The 19,218-nt window shown below is 36.8% G+C and overlaps 1 protein-coding gene across 1 annotated transcript in view; it reads right to left on the reverse strand.

Moving 5' to 3' along the window:
* Positions 1-19,218, reverse strand: part of CNGB3 (cyclic nucleotide gated channel subunit beta 3) — a 67,568-nt gene that overhangs the window by 21,761 nt on the left and 26,589 nt on the right. Inside the window, exons 4-10 of the mRNA XM_040587136.1 lie at positions 12,166-12,320; positions 10,534-10,719; positions 9,730-9,938; positions 7,721-7,771; positions 5,694-5,780; positions 4,295-4,359; positions 2,245-2,367 (exon numbers count right to left, since the gene is read on the reverse strand). Of these exons, the coding sequence (XP_040443070.1) occupies positions 2,245-2,367; positions 4,295-4,359; positions 5,694-5,780; positions 7,721-7,771; positions 9,730-9,938; positions 10,534-10,719; positions 12,166-12,320 (876 nt within the window). The remainder of the gene's footprint in view (positions 1-2,244; positions 2,368-4,294; positions 4,360-5,693; positions 5,781-7,720; positions 7,772-9,729; positions 9,939-10,533; positions 10,720-12,165; positions 12,321-19,218) is intronic.

Consider the following 19,218-nt stretch of genomic DNA (forward strand, 5'->3'; position numbering starts at 1 on the left):
CACTAAATCAGTGCCAGACCATTTACTTTGGGTCAGTGTAATCTGAGACCACTAGAATTTTCATTTATTTGTCAAACTACATACTGTCCTTTTTTTTAACTACCTGTGTTTGTCTTACCTTCTTTCTGAATGTGGGCACATTCCACATGAGACCAATGGCATAGTTTACTTCAAATAGTGGCAACTCTGACTGCTATGTGAAAAAGGAAAATACATCTGCACTGCTGTGCCATAATGTATGCTGCAGTACTAGTCGCTTTTTCTGACAGATTTTCCCCATATTGTTCTTAATTCCTGCTTTCCAAAGAAATTAATATACTAGAATTATCTTGTCTGATATGTTTAGAATTCAAATTACATCTTCAATAATAACTAATATTTACACAATTTCTCTCTGTCCAAAATCCCAAAATATTTGACAGCCAGGTAATATGTCATGCCAGATTCTCTAAAGCAATGGCTATCCCATACAGAAGGCATGTGCTGTTAGCGGGATACCAAGCTATACTTTATGAAATTCAGCTCAACATGGGATACTTTTGAGGGTTCCATGCATGTATGACTATGTAATCCCATATGAGTTAGATACAGGCAAAAGAATAAAGTCATACATTCACCAACCAATGTCAACATGAGGTAGATTAATGGTTAATGAGGCTTACATGCACATAGTCTAATATGCATTTTATTTCAGCATCTCAGTTTAATGCAGACCTTGAGTTATCAGTTTATTATTATTGCTTATAAAAATTTCTGCCCTACAACCCATGTGTTTTCAGTGTGATGTCATTTGTGCAGTGTTTTTGCCTCCTCATGGAAAAGCAGTCACAAAATATTAAAAAACCCTACCATTGCCTTTGAGCACAACTGCATTGTCTGTGATCAAGCTAGAAAACAATTTTACCAATTGTTTCCCTGAGCGAAATGTAAAATATTCTTGTTCATGAAAAACAGGAAGACTTTCTTGCCTTTTCTCTTGGCTGTTCTGAAGAAGCATTAAAATCTCAAAGGCTGAGTAAGGACTCTACTTTCAGAGTTTTCAGGTTGTTCAGTTTTGATTACCTTATTTTTAACTATGAAGCAAGTATTCCAAGAATTTAATAAAAATAGCTATAATGGAAATTCATTTTGCATTTTTCTTGTCAGATTTCTGGAAGCCTTGATCGTGTGTATAAATACCTGTGTATAACTTCACTTACATAAGTGGTCCCACTGAGCTCCATGACCCTGCTTGCACATGTCTGACTGTAGTACTCAAGCTGTGTATTTTAGTGGTGTGTGGAAGCTTCAACCATGTCATTTTTTTGAGAGAGAACCCTAATTATTAAAAAATCAATGCTGCTTTACACAAAGTGTGTTATATACTCAAAGGCTGTTTTCTTACCTTTCAAGATACTGACTTCACACCAAACTCGTGAAGTCTCACAAAACTACAAGCAAGAGGAGCATGTCTCCAAACAAAATGGGAAAAGTTGTTTAAAGGGTGATTTATGACAGTAGTAGTATATTATATGCCGTTTTGCAAAGAATGTAACTAATGAACAAATTGAGCTTCTGTGGCTTCAACTGTATCATGATACATCTGAACCTACTAGATAGGTTTTTAACTACACACAAAATACATTATGACTTTGCTATTTTCTATTGCTTCCTCTCAATCACCTTAATGAATGTACCTTACTTGGCACCCAGCCTAGTGCTGTCACAAGCAGTTTGTGGAAAACTCTGCCAATATCCAGTCCTTTCCACACTGCCACATGTGTGAGCATGACCTTCTCAAAAGATCAGAGAAAGTGGGTGGAATTTTTTCAGACCAGTCACCATGTTGTTTAGAGGGACTAAAATGTTCCTTTTAATGACACAATGCTGTGTGGCAGAAAACAAATAATCTATGCCTCTTGAATCCTTTGAGAGATTGTTCTACAATCTTTATAACAGTTCCCATGTGCATATGCAATCAGTAAGTTTAATTTATGACCCTTTGTTGCTTTCTAAATGTTTAATTAAGTTAGAGCTTAGCACTGACTCATAAACCTATAAAAGCTGAAAGTGGTAAATTGATTATTCACTGCACCTGCCCTCCAAATATGTGTTAGTAATGAAAGAAGTCATGGTGCTAAAAGTTTGCTATCCAAGCACTCATAACATAAGAGCATACCCTGCAAACAAAGGCATGGAAGAGGGAACGGGATTCAGGAAGGAGCAAAATCAACAAAAAAACTCTTGCAAAAGAAAAGGACTTACATGTTTCCTTTGCCATCGTACACCCATCTAGTGCTGCCAATTCCTTCATAGTCTGAAGCCCAATAATACAGGCATGCATTAATGTGCAAGATAAACAGCAAGTATCCAGTTGTTCGAATGACCCTATAAAAGTCAACAGATTCCTGTAAAACAACTCGGATTTTCCCTTCCTTTTAATATGGAACCCATTGCTTTTTTTGATCAACAATGTTAATGTGAAGCATACACTAAGTAGTTCCCCACCTGTAATGATGCTGTGAAAAAAATAACTGGCAGTTACCTGTCTCTCACATTTGTCCAAGGTCAAGTAAATATCTTTCCTAGAACATTTGACACAGGATAATTTTTAAATTATGGTTCCCTGAGGACTTTGTAATCTACTTTATCTGGTTACGAATATTTACAGAAATTTGAAACTATATTAATGAAGCTGGAGGGTACAAATTAATGTGTTTGCCAAACTCTGTTCAAGATAGGCTTTAAACTTGTGAACTAAAGCCAAGAAATGTCTGAGGTCAGAAATGAATGACTTTACAAGAGCTGTGCTAAGAAGTCTGCAGTAGATCTGCTAAATAGTATGATTTAGTGGCTACAGCAGGAGTTAGGTCATTCATAATCCCAGTTCTTATACTTATGGCCAGTTCTTTGAAGAACACCAGTGATGAACTACTTAAGCACCAAGCAGCTTTCTGTTTAATACAATAATGATCTCATTGTATATCCTCTGTTCAGTGCACGGAAATCAAAAGAAAGATCTCCTGGATTTAGCTCTCCCTTCAAATATTCATACAGGCAAGGGACAAAGAAGCAGGAAAAGTACATGACTTGCCTAAACACAAGAAAGCTGGTACATAGTGAGTTCGTCTTCTACAGCTAGAATTTGATGCAGTTTGCAGTGCATAGTAACTGAGTGCGTGGTTTTGTGAAAGTTAATAAGAACTAACTAAATTAAGTTTATGAACTATATTAATGTGAGATAGTATCTCTGTGGTTGCTTCTGTATTATCCAGTCCTTTTCTAGCTCTTTGGAGGCCATTGCATGCCATCTTTTACCTCTCCATGCCATTAACATCTACCTACGGGTACTATTCTTCTCTTAAACGTTGGTGTGCTTCCAGGACAGCTCTGTTTAGGGTTGCAGACTCTTGATGACAGCAGATAAGACATAAGAATAAGCTTTGTGGAAGTCAGCATCAGAAAAATACTTTAGCAGAACTTTCAAACTTCTAAGTTTTGTTTTATTTCACAGGTACATGAAAATATGAAAGAGGTGATGTTTCAACATCCTTTTCAAATTTAACTAGTTTCTAAATTTCATAAAATATCTCATTTGCAATGTATAAACACAAAGTCTACCATTTCAGTGCAATAATCTCCGTAACAGAATGAAATGACAAACAACAGATTCTTATTTCTGCAGCAGCAGCACACAAGAACAACACATGCCCCAAAACTGCAACAGTGAAAAAAATCTGTTGGTGTAGGAACTGCACAGGATAAACTAGGGCTGATGACATTGACAGTAGATGACAATAGTGGCGACACAGTGGAATGCTGAATTGATTCTCATTCCAAATTTAGTCAATGGAGTGGAGGATCAAGTTTTTGTATATGCCAGGGTCATGGTGAAAGCATACTGAAGAAAAATGTTGACACAGGCTGAAGCTCATAAGGTTTTTTTAAGTACAAATAAACATCTACTGAGGACTTGGCACTGCTATTAGCAACCTAAAGAAATTGTTATTTAGTTCTTTCACTAAGGAAACTTCTTTCTGATACTCCTGATCAGTTAAATTTTGGGAAGATCTTCAGGCTGGTGAACACTTTGCCTGAACCAGGCCAACTGAACTGAGCTAGCTTTCATATGTGAGTGAAACTTTATCTTTATTATCTTAATGATTAAAATGAAGACATATTTTTAAAAAACCTTATACTGAACAGTTAAAGATTTATCAAATTCCATTGAGTGCTTCACTGACAACTCATGAAATCAAATGAAATGCATGCAGTGCCAAGTTTTGCATGCTACAAGAATTTAATAAGCACATACCTGTAGATGTATGCTTTGTCCATAATAGCTTCCAAACGATCATTGAACTCAAAGAATGTGTTATGCTGAATGAAAAACAAATAAAAGCAATCCAATCACTATTCTTCACTATGTGTCTTTTTATAGTAGTACTGACATTAGTTCACATACACATTTTGAAAATAATGGATTTTGCAGTAGATTTTTCAGTTTCTTTAAACATTTAACTAAAAGGTGAACTGCAAAGCAAAGATGAAAATTGAGTTAAACGTTGTTTTTGGTGTTAAGTGTCCTATTAAATCTGATTATAGAAATGACCTTGCTCTTTAGGTCAAACTGCTGTAGATGAATGACTTCTACTTCCTCAAACATATATAATTGCTTGGGGAACAGAGATAATTAAAATCAGAGATAATTAAACAAAAAAAAAAAAAAAAAACAAAACAGAGATAATAAAATCCCTTTTTTCTCTTTCTGAAATTCCAGTAATTCTCTAGTAGGTGATCATGTGTATCAACAACCACATACTAGATGATATCATGTAGCATCAATTGCTGTGGTATTGAATTCTGCTGTTAATTATTTGTAGTTTACCTTTAGTGATAGCCTTTAATATTCACATGTAGCTTTTTTTCTTTATTTTCATTCAGTATATATGTTTGCCTAATACAGGGTACTATTTAACTTTTCATTCTTTCCTATTGTTTTGGTTCCGATTTATGGAATTTTGAAGTTTTGTTGAAAACTGAAGTGAAAAGCACCCTCATTTTATTCTCAGGGTTCTTGTATCTCCACCTAACTTTAAATGAAAGCCAATTATTTGTCAACATATTGATTGTTTGAAGAGGAAAGTATTTAGCCACAGAGTGGCCTGCTAGGTACTGTGAAATACACAGAGAAGGCTGTTGTCTAATCCCTTCTCAGCCCCTTCATTGCACAACACCAGATGTCATTGGCCTTGATAACAAAAGTGGATTTATGCTTGTTAAATATACTGTGTGTAGTTTACGTTGTCCTTAAAATTCCCTTCTTTGCTTTTAAACACCTGACATTACCAACAGAGGAGAAAAATACATTGGCATTAATTAGTAATCCTGAATTAATATTTTTCTGTCTTTGAAAACTAAACAGGTAATTTAAGATTAATCCAATTTAAATTATGGAAATAAACCAGCCTTAATCACAAAACACCTTTTTAAAGTAGGAAATAATAAAGTCAGAAGAAAAATAAGAGAATAGGGACTTTATTTGGCTAGACTATATCTTGTATTTTCTGTTGGTTTGTTTACTCATGTTGCAGTTTATCCTGAAGATATTTTCCAATTTCTAAGTTTCAAATTTGTATATATTATAAACACCATTCCATTGGGTTGTAAAAACATTTATGTGTGGTTAGCCATCCATCACTAACAGATCTTACCTTTAGCATCCTATTTACTCTAAGTGCTGGGTTAAATCCGAAGAAGAAGTATAAAACTTCAAACGGCAGTACTGATATCACATCAAGCTGTTGAAGAGCAGAGAGGTTAAGTTAAACTTCACAATAATCAAAATGCATGTATTTGTTCTTGAAAACCTACTTGGATTGAATCATAGTTGAGAATAATATTTGAAGTCAGCCTGCTAAGCCTGTAATTTCCCAAGTACTGGCAGGCAAGATTATCTCTGAAAACACTAACAGCTTTGCTCTGATTTTAAGTCCTCCACGCCTGAGATTTCACAAGGCATTATTAACAGTATCTCAGATATTTGATTACTAATACATTTTGTTATTTCAATTATAGTTCTGACAAGATGAAAATGGTACATGGCTACTGAGGGGAGGTGAGGAGAGCACTCCACAAGCATTTCTTAAAAGTCCTGTGGCTTTTAAAACCAGGCTGCCTAAAGCAATCTGGGGGAGCACAATTAATTTGGCATCTTGCTTGCAATCTGCAGAAGCCATGTGTTCCAAACAACAGATTCATCATAGGATGCTGTCTGTTTATTGGTTTGTTGTTTTTTTGGGTTTTTTGTTTGTTTGTTTTAAAAGATATTGTCTTCTATTATATTTGGATGCTCCTTCTTCCCATATCACTAAGATTTTTAATATCTCCCTGCAGTCCATCTACTGTGTGATTACTCTTACCTACCTACTTTATTCTTTCCAAGAATTCAGTGGAGAAAAGAAAAGCTGTGGCAAACTTTGCCTTTTTAAAGACCCTATGATGCTTTGCTCTGATGTTGATATCATTTGGGAGCACAGGAGGGTTGTGATTTCATTTCACTGTAATCAGAAACACCTTTGTTCTGAGAGATGCAGTACATGTTGGCAACGAATAGCCTGCAGCACCGACCTTTTATTTCAAGTAAGATGCAGTTAATACCTGAATGCTGTGAAAAAAGCAAAGCAAACCAAAACTGGATGAAGACAAACAGCCTTTTATGGCATCTCTCCCTCTCTCAGACACATGTCTAAAAGGAGGCAAAATTTAGTCAGAAGTGCTTTAACATCAGTAACTGTTAATTAGTACCTAATCATATGACAAATTCCCAGATTGTATCTATCCTTGCATGTGGTGAAAACACTCAACTCTCATTAGTTTCTGAAGAAATCAGGAGCATTAAACATGCTGCAGGTGTGAACTTAAAATAAAACCATACTATCTGCATAGTTTGCTTGCTGTAAGTTTGACTCTGTCCTACTCACTTGCCTGTATAGTGTATATCCTGCACTTTTGGACAGTTTAACCTCAAGTACGTAAGTAGTGATACCACAGACACTGAGATAAATTTAATTCTGAAACAAGGCAAGTGCACAAGTGTTTGCAGAAGATGAGGGGGCAATAACAGATTTCAGAGACGTGGGCTCAGTGTCACAGAGCTGTATGTTTATCAGGAATTTGGTAAATTACCTATTCACTGTTGGAAAAAATAATATTTAGGAAGAAAATGAACAATTCTCCTAAATCAAATGCATCTTTGTTTTTACGAAGTGCAATGAGCGTAAAAATTCTTAGCTTGAGTTTTTGTTTACTTGTGTGAGTGATGACCTATACAGTACCATGAGGTACTTTATAGGAGTTCACTGAATAGTTATCATCTAACTTCAAGAATTTTTATTTTGTCTAATGAATCTCTGGAAAACTGTGCTATTGTCTTTCAGTGTGTGTGTGTGGATGACCTCACACAAATTAATCAAAATAGAGGGTTTTATTAATTTTATTTTACAATTTTTTATTGTTCAGGATTAATAATTATAATTGCATTTATATTTATTGTCTTTTACAACTAAAAATTGTTTATGAAGATGGCAATCTTCAGCTGCTGAGCACTGACAAGCCATCAAGCCAATGCTTTCTGGTGATGTTCTTAAACCAACAGTGATTTTCAGTGAATGAAAGAAATCCTGTGAAGTCCTACAGCTAGAATTTACTTATTGACACCAGTACCACAGGGTCTTCTTACCCGAAACTTCACAGAGCTGTGGTAGAATTTCTTCATTTCCACTTTGTCTGACTACAATGATAATGAAAGGAGAAAAAGGCATAGTCAAGAACAGAATGTCAAGAATGAGCCTCTGCTACTCCACAATAATAATTATGATAATAATGATGATATTAATGATGATAATGGTGATGATAATAATAATAATAATTCTCTTATGATAGTAGGGATGGTGACAGTTATGTTAATGGTGGCCTAAAATGAATGGAGAAATATCTGTAGGAAGAAGTACTACTTTTATTAGAGCTGTTTACATAAGACCAGATTTTATTAAACCTAATTGAAAAAATCAGGCTTGGTGTTTGTCTGTTTTTTTCAAAGTCTGGCTGTTGGCCTAGAAAAGTATGTTACATTTTCCCCACAGATCTTCCTCTCAAAGACATCTGTACCAGTTGGTGCTTGACTCAAACCAATTTCAGGGTCAAAAACTCCATTTGACTTCATTGGTTCCAAGAAAAATGCAAAGAACGTTTCTGATGGTGCTGTACAAAATTAGCTCTTTGAAAGCTAACATTAACATGCTAGCATTATTAGCATTATAATAGTCAACATTGCATTCATTAGTAATGATTAGCTATTTATTGTTAAATTGCTTTCCATGGGAACTAATGCAAATACCTTAAAAAGAAAGGGTAATCACAAGTATCTAAAAATTGCATCTATTATTATACTTTCTGTATTTATACCAGGGACACTTTAAAACCAGCTTTCAAATCTTAAGGATATTTCCATGCCAACTTTTCACTATTGGTTTAAGCATTACACTAAATGCAGGAGATCAGGCAGTAGATGATCTCTTCATGCACTAAAGTCTATTAATTGTACAAACAGCTTCAAGGGAAATACAAGGTAAGCTTCCTATGTTAGAGTCTTAACCTTGGTCATAAAACTTGAGATTTGTAGGAATTAGCTAGATTGCCAGTTATTGAATATCTCTGCATGGAAAAATACATTACACTGCATGTATTTAATACCTATCCAAACTATACTTGCACAGTTTTATCTTAGATTCCTCTGTAAAGGTATCAGTAATACGTTGTATGTACAATGTCTAAAATTAAAAGCACTGAACTAAATCTAGTTCCAAATTACTTTTGAGGATACATAATTTTGAATTTTCTGTCTGTTGGGCACAGTAGTGTCATACTGATGTTATCAAAACTCATTTTTTTCTGCATTAGGTTTACTTCTGTAAGTTAAAGAATCAAAAGTGGGGAACATTTTAAAGAAAATTTAATGTTCTAGATGCCCTTTTGATATGTTAAGGGCAAGCTTTTACCTTTTTTCAGGTACTTGCTTAGAGTTTTATTTTGCATTTTTCTATAAAAAGATAACACAAAACTAGTAGCAAGAAGCAAAATTGAGTGTACACATTTTCCCAAAATAAAATATCTCAAAGAAAGTAATTTGAAACCATCCTGAAATTACAGGGATTTGCTCTGATTTTGGCACCGCCCCCCCCCCCCCCCCCCCAAGTCTCACAATCTGTAATAAAACATGCATACCCTGTCCAGCCCTAGCAGAATACGCACTGTCTTCAACTGTGATTCTTGCACATCAGGTCTATTCTGTGTGATTCTATACATCAGGAGTATAAGGTGAGTAGAAAGCTGAAAGTTTCGCTCAAACGTACAGATACATGCATACATATATGAGTCATATAATCATTGATTCCAGTGAAGCTGTGGCAGTTTATTCCTGGTAGGAAAGAGCTTTATGCCTTTTCTACTGCTCTTATCTGTTACTTTCAAATCTGTTTCTTCTTTTTTTAAGAATTTATACAATCAGTATGTTCCCTTCTTCCAAAATAGGATAATGGAAGGTCAGTGAAGAGCACAGGTATCCTTTGATAAATAAAACAGTTACATAGATTTGACATAGCAGGGAAAAACTGTGTCTGATTAGAGGCAATTTCTATAATGTACTTTAACACAACTACTACCCATGGAAATCCCACTTCCAATACTTACTATTATATCTCCACCTTTTATAAATTGCACTCGAGGCTGGAAAATCAGTAAGTCACACAGGTAGCAGATATCACAAATGATGTCTATGGTAAACCAATATATTGTATTACTTGGGGTTTGATATGGGAACACAAAGCGAAGTGGAATAAACCAGCAATTCCAATTGTAGGCGATTGTCACAAGCATAAGCCATGCTACGTAACGGTGATCTGAAAGAAAAAACATTGAATTTACAGGCATGAACTTAGAATCTTTTCCCAGTCTTTTAGACATACTTATTCTACTTCATCCTCTAGGAATGTTTCTGCCCAAAGCTTCTCTAGGAATGTTTCTGCCCAAAGCAACCTACCATTCTCCCTTTTTCAATGGCACAAGCTGATAAAATGATACAGGTTAGAAGTAGGAGTCACACAAAGAATTTGCAAAAGGAAAAAAAGGTGAGCTTGTGAGAGCATACAGAATTTAATGCATCTGAAGAAACTCAATACATTTTGCATGCTGCATGTTGTAACTGACAAAAGATTTATTTGGTCCTAATGAATGGGACAAATACTGAATGAAGAATCAGAAGACTTGGGTTTAATTGTGGTTGGTTTGCATACCAGCTTTGTGCGTACCATCTTTACAACTTTTCTCTCTTGTCATGTCTTTTCCCTGTTTGGAATAAATGTTCTTTAAGGCAGGTTAATGCTCACCTCTAAGCTGCAAACTGGAATGTGGATCTTATAGTGGCTCAAAAGTACCATGTAATATTTTCACTTCAATATGCCTTTACCCCATTCTATTGCATAACTTTTAATTTACCTGTGTATGAGTCTATGCTTTCTGGTAGCTGCAGATACTCCTTGTATTTTTTCAGTGGAGGTTTTTTGAATTTACAGCACAGCATATTGCAGTAATGATCCTCCTCTGGCTTTACTTCTGCATCCTCTTTCTTTTCTTCTTTTTTTTCTTCTTTTGGTGGCGGTGGAGGCTTCTTCTTTGATGGTGCTAACCAAATAAAATGCCACAAATGGTGACATTTTAATAACGGCTCAATTACTACACCCTGTTTTCACGTGTACAAGAGCCTCATTGTATTAAAATCTCTTCTAAAACCACTTGTCAATGACTAAAGCTACAATTCATTATAATACTGAACACATTAGAAAACAGATTAGAGAATAAAATGGCCACTGATATAATCATGTACATCTACTCTCAAGAACAGGCCACTTCATGTTATGGAGTGCAATATATATATTACTGTATTTCCTCGGATGGTTCCCACAACTAATATCATAAAACTAACAAGAAATCATGGAATTCATAATTCATCATTCAGTAATGCAATTGGGTATTTCTCTTACATGACTGTTGCAAACAATGCATGCAGTTAGGATGGAGATATGGAAAGATGTCTGTGCCACGGACTGATCTCTTCCCTCTCCTGAGACCTGATGTGCAAGATGCAGCAGGTGAAACTAATGGGAAGCCTACGGGTTTGTATGTTTCTATGCTTACAAAAGTCTTGTGGCACTCCTTTGAGCCTAATTTGTCCATCTTTGGGCTGGATAATTTTGTCTGCACATTTGTCCCATTAATTCTGGCAGTTTTACCTTTGAATAGGATACACAGTCTTAGCTGTAAACTGGGAAACTGGATCTATGATTTTAAATAAATGATTGCAAGTTCTACAAAGAGAAAGACGTAGATGAGGAAAGAAATAATAATTAAAAAAAAGAATCCCTTTGCCAGTTGGTATAGTTTGTAACAATTCAAGCAGTATTTTTTACAGCTTATTAAGATACTGGTAAGCAATAAACAGCTCCTTAAAAATATCAGAATATAAAATCACCACTCTCAATTCTTCGTGAAAAGGAAAAAAAAAAAAAAAGAAAAATCAAACCTTCCTCTCAAGAGGAAAAAACATCTTATTTGTTTTATGTTTCGTATTTTGTCAGAAGTCAATGTTTAATTAATATCAGATGAGTTTGCTCTATTTGAAGCATGTACTTAAGAGTCCTCAGTGTGTCTGGATGATTGCTGCCATGACTAAAATTTTATTTACTTTTACACAGCAGACCTAATCTCAGAGTGACTAATATCTACTCATAAGATATGTATGTTTCTTCATACATTTCAGATTCATCCTCATGAATAAACATATCTGGGAGCTATTTTAAAATACAGAAAAGTGCTTGACAGGGATGATTCTAGATCGTGTCCAAGGTTTTTCCTCAGATTCTTCAGTGATGAGGTTCAAAAGAAACTCATACTTAAGGACCTGGCTTACTGTACACTAATATGGATAAATTGACTTCAGTGGGCACAAACATGCATTTCAATGGGTAAACACATTATACTTGAAAATTTTACCACAATATTTTCTGTTCCCACAAAACAATTTTCATCTTTAAACTCCACAAATGCACACCTATTTCTAGAGTCACTTACAAGCTGTAGGACTGCCTTCAGGGGAGGACAGCACTGGATCTTTCAGCTTTTCCTTATAGATATTTGCCCTTTCCCGCATTTTTTTGACAATCTCTTGAAGTTGGGCATCAGCATACTCATTTGTTTGGAAACCTGAAGGTGTTGGCTTCTGTGTGCTAATTAAAATAAAAGGAAAAAAGGCTTAATGTACTGAAGAGCAGTGGAAGGAAACAGTGCTAATTGTACTCTGAGCAGACGTCAGGCATTACGATTGGATTTTTACTTGCCACAGAGCTTATTCACATCACTTAATTCACAGTAAGTGGACACCTAAGTTAACTGCTCCTCTTTCTGCTTATGTCAGCAGCAGTCTACACAGTATTTCAAGCAGAGTACGTCAGGGTACCCTGCGCTCTGTATACCCGACTACACTAATGACTTCCCACTAGTGCTTTTCACCAAATTCTACTGTGGCTATGTAAGGCCTGGAGCTTATCTTACGTATTCACTAAGATACAAGGCGTACTTGTCTCATCTGGGCATAACAATGTGCTTGTTATTACATGGTAATAGTTTAATGATGTTAAGACATAACCGAGTTGAAGACTGTTGTGCAGATGAGGGAGGAGAAACCATACTTACTTGATGCTTCCTAATATTGGGAAGATTGATTTCATCTAGGTTTTGTTATGGGCACTAGCTAACACAAGGTAAAAAATGCATCTTCTTTACTAAGTGGAAACAAAACACTGGTGTTCTTGCTGAAGTTTCTTGTTTCCACTAAGAGTTTACTCAGGGTCATAGTAATACTGAGCTGATATTCTGGAACTTGGAACATTTGTTCAAACCTAAGGGCTGTTGATTTTCAAACACCTGCGAATTCACATTCTGCACTGAAACCAATGCTTTTACTAGGTTCTATGCATGCTGCACAGTCAGTTAGAAAATCTAGGCAGGAGCGCTTCTTGATCAACTCTTCTGTGCTTATTCATACTTGAAATGTCATCCTCAATTACTGGCACCTGTCTGATTATGCAAACTGGGACTGGTTTGGAGTGCCACCCAGCTGGCAGCTGGGCCATGCATTTGGACTTCCTCTATGTGGAGACCAGGATATGGGCTTTCTTCTATACCCTAGACACATCTCTTCTCAGAAGACACACACACTGGTGTCAGAGCTGGCTGGAAATGGCTGTGACTGATCACAACTGCCACCCCTGTACTGAAACCCTGCCAGCTATGCCCAGTACAGGGAGTACAACAGCTGTCCCAAATACCACTGGGATGTGGATGTTACAGCAAGAGAAGAGGCAGATCAGGAGTGAAGCATCCCTGAAATTTCCAGATTTTGAGAAGACCTTCCCCAAAGGTGAATAGAGAGAAAGTGGTGTGACAGCACCTTGGGTAAGGAAGAAATGAAAAACACTGCAAAGTGATCTTTCAATAAACACCATGTTTCCTCAGGACCTAAACTACTTTGAAGTTCCTAACAGAAGGAGCTGTAACTAAAAAAGGAGAGTGTCAGCATCGGGTGCATGTAGGTTTTTTTGAGAAACACAGGTTTCTGGAGACACAACACATATCACTGTGCCCAAGGAAGTGTAATTTAAGGATGTGAAAATCCTTCAGCATTAAAACCATTGGATAAAAAAGAGATAAGCTGTTAAAAGCAGAAGAAGCAGAAGTCTGGAGGTATGTGCTTACCATCCCTCTAATTTAAGTCTTCTGTAATGTCTATTTCTTAAAACTCCCCAGACAGGAGATTAATCAAATAGTTCTGCTATACTTTGTAATCTCATCACAGTTCCTTTTGTGTCCCCTTTGTTCAGGCCATCTGCAGTATAATGAAATCCTTTCTTGTTTTCAGCTAACATGTCACAATTAGTTTTTCAGCTTCTATGCAAAGAATTTAAAATAATTCTTTTTGCTGATGCTGTATTTGCTCAGGGTATTAGCTATCTTATAGGAAAACACACTTATCAGAAGTGTCATGCTGAAGGCCGCTTCTATCTGCTTTCTAGGGATAAACTAAAAATTATGGGGGATATTCTTGTTATTTCACAGCCTTTCCAATAAAAGTTAAAGTCTCCTCCATCATGAATTTGGTGCTTTATCATTGCAATTTAGCCCAAAGGAACTACGCCGTTATTCAGTACTAATCAGAAACTGTATGAATTTGTTTAAAGTTATTTGCCCCACAGTTGATGAGAAATTGATTTTCCTTGGCCTACTTCTCATTTGGTTTGCATTATCTCCTCCTCTACTATTTTCTAGTAACAAACTTTAAATTTTCTCTGGTTAATACAGCTGGAAGAGACTGCATGCTGAACACTGCTAATTTGAAGGTGAAGGTACGCATGCTTTGTGTGGAAGATCAGTTTAAGTTGTCTTGGCTAATGAAGCCCATTCAAACTTGGCTAAATCACTTTTAATAAACTTTATCTCTTGCCTTAGGGGATGCTGGGATTTGTCTCTAAGCTGATATGTAATTCTTTACGCAAATTTATCTCTGATCTTTATGCAGTATGTTACAATAGGCCTAAGTAAATATCACTTACTACAGCATATAGTCCTTTACAGACTGGAAGTGTTTATTCCCTGCAGAAGTAATAATTCCACTTGTCCTGGGAAATGAAAAAGTCAGGACCATAACTCATGTACTGTGCACACAGTTTTGTTATTTCATCAAACATATTTTGTTTAACAATAACAACATATGTAACAATAGCAACATAATGTCACACTATAAGTATAGTAATAATGCAGTTTTCTTCTGGTTTTAATTTGTAGGTTTTATCTTTTAAACTTGTAGGTTTAAATTTGTTTAGTGAATAAAATTACAATTCTCCCCATGCCAAGCAGAGAGATTTAGATACCTATAGCATAGTGGAAGAAAATGGCCTTGAAAGAACAGGCCATGGAAATATTGTGTTGCTTGTGCTAATGTGTGTAACATCTGTAAAGTACCATGGCTTGGAAGTTTTCTGTGTTAAGCATTCAAACAAAACAGGATCAAGAAATGAAATAGGTTATTTCAGAATAAATGAAGTTTACCTTTTTCTAAGTTGCAATGAATATTTTAATTCTTTATTGCTTTTTTGGCTCTTAACACCAAATACCTGAGTTCACCTCTGTCTTTTATGTACCAGGTGACCCTCAAGAAAATGTATTTCATAAATGTATACGACTGCCTGAAAAAAATCCGTACCACTTTTTGCTGATTTCAGTGATATCCCTTCTTTTTGCACCACTTAAGAAACTTTTGCAGGTCTACCTGGAAATAATATTCTTGATCTTGCAATAGAAATTTTGAGGCTTTTATTGAGCACTGACATTATGATTTATGTTCATATTTACAACCCAAGTCATGAACAAGTAATTTCTTACCTTGAATAAATTATGGAGAATCTCTAATTCAAATAATCAATTTTCAGAAGAATGTTACAATGCATAGCTATACAAATGTCCACATAATGTAGTGATATAGCTGAGAAAGAGTTCAGTAAGACAGAAAAATGTAGTTCTAGGCATTATGAAAGGTGTTGATTCAAAACCGTATCCTCAACTTGTGCTGACAATCTCAGTGTGGGTAATGCTATAGAAACCAGAATCCTCCATCTGTCCCTAGCTCCAAGTCTAAGCTCACATGGACAAGGAAACCTAATGTTTCTCTGTAACAGAAAAAAAATGTTAGTCATCTGCTTGGTACAGGAACAGGGGTATTCCAAAAAGCCAACTTTAGCTATTCTGATTATGCTTTCTTTATAGTCAATAGAAGGCTACTCTGAGGAGAGGTTCAGAATGACTAAGGTTTCTGGTCTGAATTGCCTGTGAAAGGAGCCTATACTTCTTCCCTAACCTGCCCAGGAAGCTGATGGGGTTTTAGGAGTGAAATTTAATATTTTCTTTCATTACATTGGTACAAGATGTAGTAGTGTGCTAGTGATGTTTGACAGGACATTGGATTTGGAAGATTAAAAAGTAGGGCTAATTCCTATACAGGCAAAATTGAATTATTTAGACAAAGTAGTAGAAACAAGAACAAATCTACATAATGCAGACATGCATTTAGAAACAAATTGTAAGAATTTCTTTTGTAAGTGGTGGGATCATCAGTTGCAGATGACAAAAGGATAAATATCTAAGCAGTTTAGTCAAAAGCAAGGCACCTATGAACCATACTGTAATCTGGCTGTGAAAAACACCGGTGCAAATGTAACCCTAGAATGCATCTGACATATTGCCAGTGAAGGAAGCATTAATATTGGTAGATAAGCGAATGGTGAGAGTTACTCTAACTAGCTATACTCAAAAGGTAAATTCACGTAGGAAACTGTATGAAGTATTTTAGAATGATCAAGGCTTCTGGGAACATGGCTTTAAATAGGACAGCAAAACAGATTGAGAAGCAATAGGATTGTTGGCTATAAATTACAATTTTGGTAGAGAACCATGCAAGGAAAAGTTCGAGCTGAGGAACAGTAATAATAATTGTGAGTTAGAAAAGAATAATAAATGTGAATAGAAACACCACAAATTAGGATAAGTGAAAGGTCTGAAGAAAATTTCTAAGCTTGTAAAGACTGGGATTCTAGACACCCTTCTAATAGAGTGAGAAACAATTGAAACAAGCATGACAGACTTCAAGATTATATTAGCTAAGATCATGAAAACTATTGTAGGCAGTGATTCCCAAGAATGTAGAATTTATGTAGGACAACAGAAAATCCTTTTCAGCAAACAAACTTGAAATACGTAAGGATTTGGAAAGTGAATGAGTGACTTATATAGGTACCACTGGGTCCATTACTACCAAAAATCTCAACAGCTCAAGTGCTAATAAAGTGAGTTCCTGAGATAAACATATTATAGTCTTGAACCAAACTGTTGACATTTTAGATTTCAGGAAATTTCAAAAAGCTCTTAATTAAATATTAATTTTCATTAGTAGTCTTGAAACAATATCTTCCTCTACCCTATCTTCTCTTCTTTTAAAAGGGAAAGTGAGAGAAGACCGATCTTTAGTGATCCAGAAGATCATGTCTTTCTATATTCACTGCATGTTTTGAAATACTGGCAGTATTTTAACTTTTCATTGCAATAAAAAAGAATAAAATAAATTTCTATTTTCATTTTCATTCTTTTTTAGGATTGAATTATTCGTGATGCAATTTGAATTTAAACTGATGTTACCTTTATCGTACTATCTAATTTTTAAAATAGATTTGAAGGAGGAAGAGAATAAAACCAGGCTCACTGGAGATGAGCCCGGGGGCAGCATGCCAGTGTTAGAGGTGAGATCGATAGCACAACTGAAGTGCATCTACACCAATGCCCAGAGCATGGGCAACAAACAGGAGGAGCTGGAAGCCATGATGCAGCAGGAAAACAATGACATAGCTGCCAGCAAGGAAACATGGTGGGATGACTCCAGTGGCTGGAGTGTTACAATGGATGGGTGTAAACTCTTCAGAAGGGATAGACAGGGAAGGAGAGGTGGTGAGGCAGAGAGTGTTTTGACCACCTAGAGCTTAATGATAGAAACAGCAAGGTTGGAATATTTATGGGTAAGGGTCAGGGGGAAGGCCAACAAGGTAGATAACCTGCTGGGAGTCTGTTATAGACCACCCAGCCAGGATGAAGAGGCAGATGACATATTCTACAAGCAGCTGGGAGAAGTTTCACTATTGCTACCCCTTGTTCTCATGGGGGACTTCAACTTACTGGATGTCAACACAGTGGAGATGAAACAGTTTAGAAGGTTCCTAGAGTGCGTAGAAGATAACTTCCTGGCACAGCTGGTATGTGAGGCAAGAAGGGGAGGTGCCCCGCTGAACTTGCTGTTTACAGAGAAGTACTGGTGGTGATGTGGTGGTCAGAGGCCATCTTGGGCATAGCAATCATGAGATGATACTTTTCAATTCTTGGAGAAGTAAGGAGGGGGTCAGCAGAACTGCTACCTTAGATTTCCAGAGTGAAGACTTTGGCCTGTTTAGGAGACTAGTGGAGAGCCCCTTGGGAGGCAGTCCTGAAGGCCCAAGGGGTCCAGGAAAGTTGGACATTCTTCAAGAAGGAAGTCTTAAAGTCACAGGAGCAGGCCATCCCCATGTGCCAAAAGACAAGCCAGTGGGGAAGAATACTGGCATGGCCGAACAGAGAGCTTTTGCTGGAACTCAGGGAAAAAAGGAGAATTTACCACCTTTGGAAGAAGGGGCAGAAAACTCAGGAGGATTATAAGATGTTGCAAGGTTATGCAGGGAAAAAATTAGAAAGGTGAAAGCCCAGCTAGAACTCAGACTGGCCACTGCTGTAGAAACAAAGATGTTTTTACAAATACATTAGAAAGAAGAGAAGGACTAAGGATAATCTCCATCCTGTATTGGATGCAGGGGGGAGCATTGCCACAAAGGATGAGGATGCTGCCTTTGCCTCAGTCTTTAACAGCAAGACCAGTTACCCTCAGGGTACTCAGCTCCCTGAGCTGTAAAACAGGGATAAGGAGCAGAATGAAGTCCCCGTAGTCCAGGAGGAAACAGTGACCTGCTGCTCCACTCAAGACACATATAAATCTATGGGGCTGGATGGCATCCACCTGAGGGTACTGAGGGAGCTTGCAGAGGAGCTCACCAAGCCCCTCTCCATCATTTATCAACACTCCTGGCTAACTGGGGAGGTCCCAGGAAACTGGAGGTTGGCCAATGTGACACCCATCTACAAGAATGGCAGGAAGGAGGATCTGGGAAACTAGACCTGTTAGCCTGACCTCAGTGCTGGGGAATGTTATGGAGCAGGTCATCCCGAGTGTGATCACACAGCACATGCAGAACAACTGGGGGATCAGGCCCAGCCAGCATGGGTTTATTAAAGGCAGGTGCGGCTTGATGAACCTGATCTCCTTCTGTGACAGGATGACCCACCTAGTGGATGAAGGAAAGGCTGTGGATGTTGTCTCCATGGGCCTTAGTAAAGCTTTTGACATTTCTTTGGAATTTCTTTGATGAAAGGGTGGTCAAGCATTGGAACAGTGTGCCCAGGGTGGAATCACCATCCCTGGAAGTGTTTAAAAAATGCATA

Source organism: Falco naumanni, chromosome 3 (assembly GCF_017639655.2).
Source record: "Falco naumanni isolate bFalNau1 chromosome 3, bFalNau1.pat, whole genome shotgun sequence".
Classification (NCBI taxonomy): domain Eukaryota; kingdom Metazoa; phylum Chordata; class Aves; order Falconiformes; family Falconidae; genus Falco; species Falco naumanni.